Source organism: Panthera pardus, unplaced genomic scaffold, assembly GCF_024362965.1.
Source record: "Panthera pardus isolate Hobbes unplaced genomic scaffold, ASM2436296v1 HiC_scaffold_26, whole genome shotgun sequence".
Lineage (NCBI taxonomy): Eukaryota > Metazoa > Chordata > Mammalia > Carnivora > Felidae > Panthera > Panthera pardus.
The window spans coordinates 5,592,597-5,604,418 of record NW_026526832.1 but is presented as its reverse complement, the minus strand read 5'-3'; the positions used below and the strand labels follow the sequence as shown (position 1 = coordinate 5,604,418).

At 43.2% G+C, this 11,822-nt stretch overlaps 1 protein-coding gene across 1 annotated transcript in view; it reads right to left on the bottom strand.

Moving 5' to 3' along the window:
• The window catches only part of ZNF2 (zinc finger protein 2), a 34,824-nt gene that overhangs the window by 3,294 nt on the left and 19,708 nt on the right, over window positions 1–11,822 (bottom strand). The window contains exons 6-9 of the mRNA XM_053891218.1: window positions 9,106–9,231; window positions 4,555–4,639; window positions 3,413–3,539; window positions 1,061–1,174 (exon numbers count right to left, since the gene is read on the bottom strand). Of these exons, the coding sequence (XP_053747193.1) occupies window positions 1,061–1,174; window positions 3,413–3,539; window positions 4,555–4,639; window positions 9,106–9,231 (452 nt within the window). The remainder of the gene's footprint in view (window positions 1–1,060; window positions 1,175–3,412; window positions 3,540–4,554; window positions 4,640–9,105; window positions 9,232–11,822) is intronic.

Genomic DNA, 11,822 nt, shown 5'->3' with positions numbered 1-11,822 from the left:
GAAAAATGGCAGAGGAAAACAGAGGAACAGAGATGGAAGTGGAAGGTGGTCATTTGGCCCACTAAACAAGTTTCTGTTATTCGTTCGTTATATATTTTCTAGGTGCCTACAAAGTGCGAGGCACAATAGAAGTCACTGGGACTCTAATGAACAAGACAGACATGGTCCCTGCCCTCATGATGCTTATATTCAACACGACAGGAGACAAAGAAAAAAACAAATAAAACACCACAGAGTGCAGAAAAATAGGCTATGCACAAAGAAGCATGGAAATGACGAGGCAGTTTATTACAGGTCAATGAGTTTAAACAGCAGAGGGTAAGTGGAGAGGCCGGCCTGGACCTGAGAAAGTGAACTGTCAGTGACTACTGAACGGTTTTTAAAGGAAGAGGAAGGAGATATGGTAAAGGATAAGTAGGAAAGATAAAAAAAGTGTTATCACAGTTCATTATAAATAGGTCTCAACCTTCCCCCAACCCCCTTGCTACCTGTTCATTCATCTGATAAATACCTGAGTGCGTGCGATGTACCAGGTACTATTCAAAACGTTGGGGATACAGTAGTGAACGATACAAAACCTCTGATGGAGTTTACATTTTAATTAGTGGGCAGGTATGGACAGACAGTGAACAAAATAAAGAAGTAAAAAAATACAGTACGTTAGGAAGACAGACTGGGAAGAGAGCTAGATAGTGCAGGGGCTGGGGAGGGGGAAGGTGATGGAGAGATTGCAATTAAAGATAGGGTCATCCTCCCCCGTTCATGCTCTGCCTCTCTCTGTCTCAAAAATAAATAAACATTAAAAAAAAAAAAAGACTGATGATGTTGAACATCTTAAAAAAAAAAAAAAAAGATAGGGTCATCAGGGCAGGCCTGACTGAGAAGGCAGCACATTTGAGCAAAAACTTGAAAAGGGTGACAGGAAAGCCACATGACTATCTGGGGGAATGAGTGTTCCAGACAAAAGCAGTGAACATCTCCACAGGCCTAAGAGGTCCTGAGGAATGGTCTCTGCAAGTGAACTGTCTATCGAAATCCTATCTGCCTAGTTTACACATACCTAAATAAGTACTTCCTGGGGCTTCTCTTTCTTCATCTTCCTGAAAATCAAGTTTCCATGGCTCTTCACCTCTTTTCAACTGGAAAATCACATCAGGTTTAGGAACTAGAAGTCCTGCTCACAAAGGACAAAATGAGAAATGGCTGTTTGGGATGGAAATTCACAACCATCCCAGGGTTTAATAAAATCCCCTTATTCTCTAGATAGGAAAATGGCAGTATCCAAAAATCATATGCTAATTTCTAAAATAAGATGCTAATTCTTCTTCTCTAAAGGGAAGTCGGTACTGACTTTCTAGAGAATCTGAATTAGATCTATTGAAGTAGTTCACTAATTGTTCTCTGATGTAGGAGGCACCTCCCCAAGGTGGAACTAGTATTCAGAGTTGAGGGAAAATTCTTAGCTTAGAGAAGTGGAATATGGAGAAGGTTCTGCACCTCAAGGAACTAAGGTGAAGAAGCTACCCCATCTTCTTTTGTAGTTTCTTAAAGAATAGATTTGTATCCTTTAATTATACTTCCGTGCAATTATACTGAATTTGAAGCAACTAACAAATCAAACTGGAATAGTTTAAGAAATATGACTCAACTTATGTGCAGTTAATACTAAACACTTAAAACTAAAAATATCAGTGAACAATTTTTTAGAAATCCTTAAAAAATGAATTATAATGTCTTTGGTTTTTGATGATTTAAAGTAATGACATTTATAAATGTTATATAATATAAATTTATATGGTGACATACATAAATTTTCTATATTTATGTTTTAAAATGCAATACTAAATGTTTAAGACATACAAAAAGCATAAAGACCAAACCAAAAAGCTACGAACCCACCATCTAACTTGATATTAACACTAAAATTGAAGCCCCTCCTTCATCCCCTCTCCCTTCCCCTACTGAGGTACCCACCATACTAAATATGATGTAAATCACTCTATGCATTTAAAAAATGTTTCCTCGAGGCGCCTGGGTGGCTCAGTCGGTTAAGCGTCCGACTTCAGCTCAGGTCATGATCTCACACTCCGTGAGTTTGAGCCCCACTTTGGGCTCTGCACTGACAGCTTGGAGCCTGGAGCCTACTTCAGATTCTGTTTCTCACTCTTTCTCTGCCCCTTCCCTGCTCATGCTCTGTCTTTTTCTGTCTCTCAAAAATGAATAAACATTAAAAAAAAAATTTTTTTAATATGTTATGTTCAGGGCACCTGGGTGGCTCAGTTGGTTAAGCGCCTGACTCTTGATTTTGGCTTAGGTCATGATTTTACCATTCATGGGATCGAGCCCATGAGGGGCTATATGCTGACAGCACATAGCCTGCTTGGGATTCTCTCTCTCTCCCTCTCTCTCTGCCCCTCCCCTGCTCATGCTCTCTCTCTCAAAATAAATAAACGTTAAAAAAATATGTAATGTTCATTGTAGACCATTAAGAAATATAAAAAAGAGAAAAAGTCACTTGTAAGTCTACTAGTCAAAGACAATTAGGGGTAAAATTTTGGTGTAGATTCTTCCACTTTTTCTATGCATATAGATATATGTTGTGAATGTACTCAAGTTCCAATCATTTTGTATCCTGCTTTTAACACTTAACAATATATCATTAATATCTTTCTAACTATATCTTTCTCTATAAATCTAACTAATATCTTTCTCTATAAATATCATTCATGGTCAAGGCCCATCCTATACTATAGCCCATTATGGATGTACAATGGTTTATTTACCTAAATCCCTACTACTAAGTACCTGTGCTGTTTCCATTGTTTCACAATTTTAGCCAAAACAGGGATAAATATTTATCTGATTTTTCCCCCTTAGGACAATCCCCAGAAAAAGGGGTACCCATTTTCCATTTTATATAACACAATTTTTTGCTTAAAGCTAGAGTCTCAGACCAAACTTCACTTATCCTTCAGACTCTATCCAGATCAAAAGGACCATTTACTGATAGTACTGACAGCCATGAGTTAAATACAAGCAAACAACGAAAGGTAAATAAATTCACAAACCACTTGTACCTTTGCTAGGGATCTATCTAAAGATGTACAATTCTGCCCCAGTAAGTAAAGAAGGGCCAGGGACACCTGGGTGGCTCAGTCAGTTAAGCGTCCGGCTCTTGATTTTGGTTCAGGTCATGATCTCACAGTAGTGAGACTGAGCCCCATGTTGGGTTCCACACTGAGCATAGAACCTGCTTGGGATTCTCTCTCTCTCCTTCTCTCTCTCTCTCTCTCTCCCTCTCCCTCTCCTCTCTGTCAAAAATAAATAAATAAACTTTAAAAAAAGGGGGGACATATTCTCTACACACACACCCAATGGCAGATTCTGAGTCTTTGAAGAAAGTCATACTTACCCAAAGAAACAAAACCCTGATAATTCTCCAGCATCACCTCCCTGTAAAGAGCCCTCTGAGTAGGGACCAGCTGCTTCCACTCATCCTTTGAGAACTTCACAGCCACATCCTTAAACTTGAGTGACTTCTGAAAAGACAAACGTGTTCTTACTCACCTACGTGTCTTCTTTTATGTCTCACTGAGGAAGAGTAAAGACTACAGCACTGGAAGACATACGGAATAAAAAAGAAATTGTTCTGATGATGTAAGGGCACTGGATATTTTAAGTAAGAGGTACAGGTCTGTGACCTGAGGCATGAAACTCTTGGTGATGGCCTCATGTCATCATATCCGTGACAGAGCCTCCAAACTTCAGGGACACTGTTACTGGCCTCAATTTTTTAAACTATCAATTAAAGAATTAGATTAGATGATCTTTAAATTCCCTTTCAGCTTTAACACTCATGGATCCATGAGATCTCAGTTTGAACAACAGGTTCTCAAGTCAAGGGAAGATCTATGATGAGTGTACAAAGAACAGAGGATACTTGTAAGAGCTAAAACTGAAGAAAAAGGATAAAAAATATGGTGTCCCTTTGAAAGGAAGATAATATTCCAGACTAGAGGATTCAGAAGTTTTATATTCTCATGAAAGTTCTCTAAGCACTCCCTGAGCCATTGCTAAGGGCAGAACTGCCTCAATTCTCTGCTTCCCCACCATTACAAAACACAGGACGGGGCTGGTCATCAAGGCCTTATGAAGGGCCATCTAGAAGGAAGATCCCGGGGCACCTGGGTGGCTCAGCTGGTTGGGCGTCCGACTTCAGCTCAGGTCATGATCTCATGGTCTGTGAGTTCGAGCCCCGCATCGGGCTCTGTGCTGACAGCTCAGAGCCTGGAGCCTGCTTCCGATTCTGTGTCTCTCTCTCTGCCCCTCCGCTGCTCATGCTCTGCCTCTCTCAATCTCAAAAATGAATAAATGTTAAAAAAAAAAAAAAAAACTTTAGAAGGACGATCCCTACAGCTTTGTTGTATGGTGAGAAGGGAGAGAATCTGAAGCCAGAAAGGGTACTAGTCTTTTCTACAGAGCACCACTTCTACCAAAATGGGACCAATCTCAAGGCTGGCAAGGAAGCTCCGGACTGAAGAAAATCCAACTCACCTGCCATCTGGCTGTTAGAGGTACAGCTGCCATTCTCTCCTCTACTATGTCCTCTTGGAAAAGGCCCAGGTCAGAGTTGGCAGAGCTAGAGAAGGAAACATGAAAAGAGACCACTCCCATTTCATAGTTATCTGACCCAGACTAAAAATCCCTACATATCCATTAGGTGTGAAACAGTCCTTACGCTCAATACCCCACTAAGAGCAAAGCAAGCCTAGAAGTAAATTCACCCTTTCCCAGGAGATGGAAATTACGGATAGTGCCACAACTCTGTTCCTGAGTTAGCAGCTTCCTGGGAACAGAGCTCTGTTCCCATATCAGAAAACTATTAAAAATCAAGTAGTTTACAATGAAGTCAATTTTTACTCCGTTTTATAAATCTATAATAAGCATTGTGCTCTGTAGTATTTTGACATAAATAAGCAACTTAATAAATAACTCAATCTGACTTTTAAATTCAAGATGACCAGAGGGATGCTTATACTACCATTTTTTTTAAAGGCTAATGTGGAGCCTATATGGTCAAGAATAAAAAAGCAAAAGCAAATTCGTGTATTAGTGCTATTAGTCAAGTTTTGTTTAGTTCTAAGGGCCAGAAATATGTTCAAGCAAGCTACGGTGTTATTTTTAGGATACAATGGACATTATAAGGATACTGTAATTAAACAGCATCTAGGCCTCATGACATCTGTCCCCTACTGGGATGAAGAGCACTGGCCTCCTGTCCTAATTCTTTCCTGATTGCCAAAGGTCCCAAGTAGAGGTTCAAGAAGTGACTGGGTCCTATCCAATCAAGAAATGGAGTCAGGGGCACCTGGGTGGCTCAGTTGGTTAAGCATTCAACCCTCGATTTCAGCTCAGGTCATGATCTCACAGTTCCTGAGACTGAGTCCTGAGTCGGGCTCAGCACTGACAGTGCAGAGCCTGCTTGGGATTCTCTCTCTATCCCTCTCTCTCTGCCCCTTCCCCACTCACACGCACATGCTTGTGCTCTTTCTCTCTCCCAAAAAGAAACAAACTTAAAAAAAAAATTAAACAACAACAGCAACAACAACAACACAAGAAATGGAGTCAAACACCAAATGCTAGAAATTCCAGCCAGTTTCTTCAGGGTCATCTTTTTTTTGTTAGAGTCCATTTTTTAAAGTATATTATTTAGTAATCTCTATACCCAATGTGGGGCTTGAACGCATGACCCTGAGATCAAGAGTCGCATGCTCCTCTGACTGAGCCAGCCAGAGGCCCCTGTTATAGTCATTTTTAAAGTTTCCATAGAACTAGGAGGCTATATGCAAAATGATACCCAGCTATTCAATTCAGTCCAGAACTGAATACAATTGCTTCTCCAGCAAAAGGGGCAGCAGGACCAACCGGGATGGACTGACTGACCGCTGCCCCTACAGCACGGGCTGGCATCACAGAAGCCCATGGGAAATAAAGGATTAGCTAGAGAGCTAGGGTGTCCAGAGTGCAATGGTCACCTGCAGAGACAGACCCCACGCGAAGTTTGGTTTCAATATTGAGAATGATGATGCCACACGCACAAACACAGACCAGGTATATAAAAAGGTTTATTACTTATGTCATTGAGGTCTCTGGAGAGAGCACAGCCAGTCTCTCAATAGGTCAAAAATAGCTCTAGGGAGGAGGAGGAAAGGAGGAAAGGAGACCAGCCTGGTCTTTATTGTGGTTAGGGGGCAGGGCCAGGGTGAGCATGCCCACATGCCCACAGGAAGGGGCTTGTGTGATTGGAATCCCCCGCCGATGCCCAAGGAGAGAGCATTCAGACTTCCTTATCAGCTTGTCCAGGTGTGAGACAAAAGGGCAAGAAGGAGGGGTGGGTCTTAAAAGCCCAGCAGTCAAGTATCAAGGCAGACCGCACAGTGTAACTATATGTCCGAAACAGGAGGAAGAATCTCCGTCCTCTTCTCTCCCGGCCTTCTGATCTTTGGGCCTGATATGGAGACAATCTGTGACATAACAGCAACTGGAAGACAGGAGAGGGAATACTATTCTCAAGAAAAAGATTCATTTACCTAACAGAAGCTTTATTCAGAGGATCTGAAAAATCCTTCCAGGAGTAGAGCCGGGAACAACGATCTCCCCAAACTTCCCTGTCCACAGGGAATGCCAGAATAACATTCTCTCAGGGTTTTATTACAAAGACTGTTAAAAATGTAGTCGGTATCCAGTAGGGAGGGCAAAAGACTAGAAAAAGAAAGAGGGTAAAGGGACCCAATAGTACTCATCCAAGGCTGACTCTATGTAATATAATCCATACAAACCAGTAGGATAAGTCACATTTGGCACTATCTTCTGGACTCCAATTATGATGGTGATCCACTACCAATCAGATTTTTTTTTTTTTTCATGAATAGACTTGTGTATCCTGCTGGATACTGAAGGATAATGATGGTGCCATACATCTTTATCTCTTGCTCTTGAGATCAAGAAAGAGCAACGTATCTTGATAGAGAACCTGGATATACCATCTTGGACATTTAGAATGGCCAACAGCAAGATTACATTGATAATTTCTGTGTACGCAGGCCATCTGACATGTGCCTGGAGGTGACCACAAATGAGAATGGTGCTGGAACCAAGCCACCAAGGGCTACATGGGTCTTGCACCTCTTCATCCCCCAAGAGAATGTACTGAGTTCTCAGAGGAATGTTCTCGGAACATTCTCCTCTGTACAGACAAGGTTCAATAAGGTCTTTAACTCCCAGCCCTCCTGAGTTTATTGCTCTAACACCCACAATTAAGTGGCCATGGTCTCTGTGTCTCCTACTTAGAATTCTCAAGACCTTTGTGGTTGTTAGCCATTGAGAGGCTAATGACCTTAGATCACGTTTCCACCTCTTGCCCACTCAGCCATTGCCAAGGAGCACAATGAAGAGCAGTCTGAGACATGAACTATGGCCAGGACAGGCCTACCACTCTTTATAGAGTGGTTTTCTTAGTAGTCGTATTTCAAGGTGAGTGGCGGGCAACAAGAAGCATCTACTGTTCTGTCTCTGGAGCTCTGCCAACACTTCACACTTTTCAAGGCAATATCTTTATTCACATCCACACATTACTAAAAACGGTCTCTATTTCCTGGCCAAAGCTGACTGGCATCTGAACCAATTAGTCCTTCCCCTGGCATTCTGGAAGTGGAACCAAGAAAAAGAGGTCAGCCTCTCATGAGGCTCCCCTTGAGGGCATGAAAACCTGGGAGCCCTTGACAGTCACATTTTGTCATGCCATCTGAGAGCAGAAAAAGCCAGTCAGCAGTGACAGGGAAATATAAAACATAAGAACAAACAGAAGTAAAGGCAAGGGGTTAAGAGAGGGTCCTGATTTTTTTTGTTCTGTCCCCAGTTGCAGTTTACAAGCACACCGCAGTCTTTTTCCTTGGGTTCCGTGACCTAACCAAGCATCCTCAAAATGAATCCCCCTTCTACTAGTTTGAGCGGGGTTTCTACAGTTTGCAACCCAAAAAGACCTAAGACAGGGAGCAAAACCAATCTTCTACCTTCTTATCTTACCTGAGGTTTCATTGTTCACGTTCTGCTACCAGACCTCTCCTCTTAAGAGCTCTTTTGAGTCCTGGGGGTACATAGAGGACACAGCACCCAGTGTGGCTCACAGAACCAAAAGGGTGGCATTAATCTTAAGATGCCTGCCAGTATCATTAAAATAAGCTGTGGATGTTTCCAGCCAAACCTATAAACTCTTTTCCAATCCATAACCAAATTGATCCACATCACAAAACAAAGACTCAGGGTCATTACCTTCTTTGAACGCTCAGATTTCTGATTCAATCACCTAGTGTATACTATCTTATACTACAGTTATTTGTATCTTTATCTTTCCAAGTAGGTAAATCTTGGGAGTCAAATCTTGCTTTCCTCACACTAAGAAAGCTACTTCCACATACTTAGTACTTCAGAAATCTTTGCAGACTAATTGAAATACCAAGTTTTGCAAGAAAGTCTAGTTGGTGTTGGAAAGCGGCTCTCAAAGAGGGAGCGCCACTGGACAGCTCCAAGAAGCCGGGTGCAAGGGGTTGAAACCCTGGCCCAGGGAACCGAGAGAAATGAGTAATTGAGGGGCTTTCCGGGAAGGATGGACCAGCAGGATTCAGCGCAGTCAGTTCAATCCTGGTGTACTGAGCCCCCAGCACTTCCCAAGCAGGGGAAGGACCGCCTCGGGAGGAAATGCGCCATTCTACCCGGCGGATACACACTGCGGAGAGCGGCCCTGCGCACCCAGCGCACGTCATCTCACACTGCGGGGCCAGGCTACCGACGTCTCACTTCACCTCGCACCCATGTCGTCACCCTGAGTCGCGCCGGGCCTGCAGCTGGCGCCTCCTCCCCTTCCCCGCTGCAGGTCGGATCAAGGTCAGCCTGGGAGCAGCGGCCAAGGATAGTTCCAAACACCCCATTTCGGTTCCACCCTCACGTCACCGCGCCTCGCAGCCCCACTTCCTTCCCGGCCCGTTCTTCAACACCTTCCTCTCGCCGCAGCCACGGCTGCCACCAGACCCAACCCCTGGTCCTCACCTTGGGCGCCAACCGGCTCCCGGCGGCCCCACGAGGCGCAAGGACCACAGAGCGCCTGCGCAAAGTGCCCTCGGAAAACTACGATTCCCAGAAGGCCTCGGGGCGGGTTTTCGGAGGCCCCGCCTCCTGAGGGACCACAAGTGTAGTCGGGCGCGTCATTCAAAAGGTGGAAAGGTGACACTTGTAGTAAAAATGAAGGGAAGAAATGTAGTAAATGTAGTAAAAAAGAAAGAAAATGTAGTAAAAAAAAAAGTGAAGAACCAAGGCTGTCTCCTGGCCCTCCCTGTTCGCTTGCCCCAGGCGGACCCCTACCAAGGATGCCTCTGTTTCTTAGGCAGTTTTCTATCCAGAAGGATATTAGCAACCTCTACTCTCTTCAGGCACCTGCTGCTTCATCTCCCTCGCTTTCCGAGTGGGGGTGGAGCGGAGAAAGCTTGAGAGAGAATTCCCATACTTGCCTGTAATCAGAAATACAAATTTGCCTTTCTTCACGTTCATTCTACTGCCCTCTCCAATTAGAGATACATCTGGGCTTTGTAATTATGTTAGTTCATAAAGTCCCTTGAGGCTTAAGCAAGTTGAGGAAGCATTTTCTATCTGCTGTGCCCGAAGGCATCCTGATACATGTTCACATCTTTTTTTTTTTACATCTCTTTTTTTTTTACATTTTTTTTTTTTTACATCTCTTACATTTTAAAAGAAATATTCTCTTCGTTTCACATCCCCCTCCAGCTACCAATCTTAACCTCTCCTTTTATCAAAGCGAAACTACTCAGCATTGAAGATACTTGCTATGTTTACCTTCCTCTCCACCCATTCCTTAACCAAATTCATTCCAATATGGCTTTGGCGCCACCATCCAAGTTATCGACAAATCAGGGGGTGGGTAATGCTTTGGTTTTCTTTTTTTTTTAATGTTTATTTATTTTTGAGAGAGACAGAGACAGAATGAGAGTGGGTTAGGGGCAGAGAGAGAGGGAGACACAGAATCTGAAACAGGCTCCAGGCCCTGAGCTGTTAGCACCGAGCCCGACGCGGGGCTCAAACTCAGGAGCTGTGAGATCATGACCTGAGCTGAAGTCGGATGCTCAACCGACTGAGCCACCCAGGCGCCCCTAATGCTTTGGTTTTCTTGACCACTTGACAACATTGAACACTTTTTGACTATTCCCTTTCTTGAAAGTCTTTCCTGTTAACCTGCTCTCACCTAGTGTTTCTCTTACCTACCTAGTCTCTTCCATTTACTCTTCTTTTATGGACTCTTCCTCTTTTCATGCCCATTAAATCTGTGTTTTTCAAGGACCTATCCTAGATCCTAGTCTCTTCCAACACTCTACCTTCATAAGTTATTTCCCACCACCTATATGGTTTCAGGTATCATCCATATATATGAAATCACTCTTTTCAGGTTCAGTCTGCCTGCAAAACATTCCTACATATGTCTGGATATTTCACAAACATCTCAAGCTCATTATATTCAAATGGGCTCACTCTCTACCCTTATACCAAACACCCTGGGTACACTACCTCATATTCTCTTGGCCCAAATTTTACCCCAGCCATGCTGCAGCAACCACATTTGCACAAACATAATCAGATAACCCCTTGCCTCGGTCGTACCCCACACTTTTCACTTTCCTCCCTGGAGTTACTCTCTGACTCTGCCACAGGGGATGACTACAGCAAGCCTTGATGTTCATGCAGCAACACTTAACCAATGGGGGACGGGAGCCAGTACATAAATGCTCCCCACTTCAAGGGCAGATAATCCTGAGGCTCATTCGACATGACTCCCCAGGTCCCAGTGGGACTGAACCTCAGTTGCCACGGCAGTGACCAACTTAATTACACACTGTTTATTGGCTTTTTCTCCTTCCCTTATTTAACAGATACTGTCATTAGTGTAATGACTAACATCAGTATTTTAATTATTTAAATCTTGCTCTATCAGATTATGGTATAATGCAAAAATAATGAATTATCCCAGTGGCAGGACAATAAAAGCAAATTGCTAGTTTGTTAAGTGAAGTTAAATTTACACCGCTATTAGTGGATCAATTTAATGGGTATAGAAAAGAAAGTGTTAACTAGATCAATGGCTACATATCCGTCAAGAGGCAACTGACAGCCATCTTCCAATATAGAAACAAGGCGAAGCACAAAACGAGCTATAGTTGACTCTTCTTCATTAGCTTTTCTTTTTTTTTTTTTTAATTTTTTTTTATTTTTTTTTAACGTTTATTTATTTTTGAGATAGAGAGAGACAGAGCATGAACGGGGGAGGGTCAGAGAGAGGGAGACACAGAATCTGAAACAGGCTCCAGGCTCTGAGCTGTCAGCACAGAGCCTGACGCGGCACTCGAACTCACGGACCGTGAGATCATGACCTGAGCCGAAGTCAGCCGCTCAACCGACTGAGCAACCCAGGTGCCCCTTCATTAGCTTTTCTATTGAGCTATCAGAGATAGTTAACTTCTCAGATCTAGCTTTTTCACCAGACAAGTCAAGGAATCAGAAAGGAAATGGTGGGACAAATCACTCCCAGGTCCTCCAACTTTATTGCCATGCCTTTAATTTTCCTCACTGTTTTATATTGACAGTTTTGGAGTGGTGGGGGAGCTCCAGTAGTTTCCACTGGGCACATCCATTGCCAGCACCCATTCATGCTTTGCCCATTCTAATAGAATATTTTCCTCCCTCTAGAATCATAATAAGTG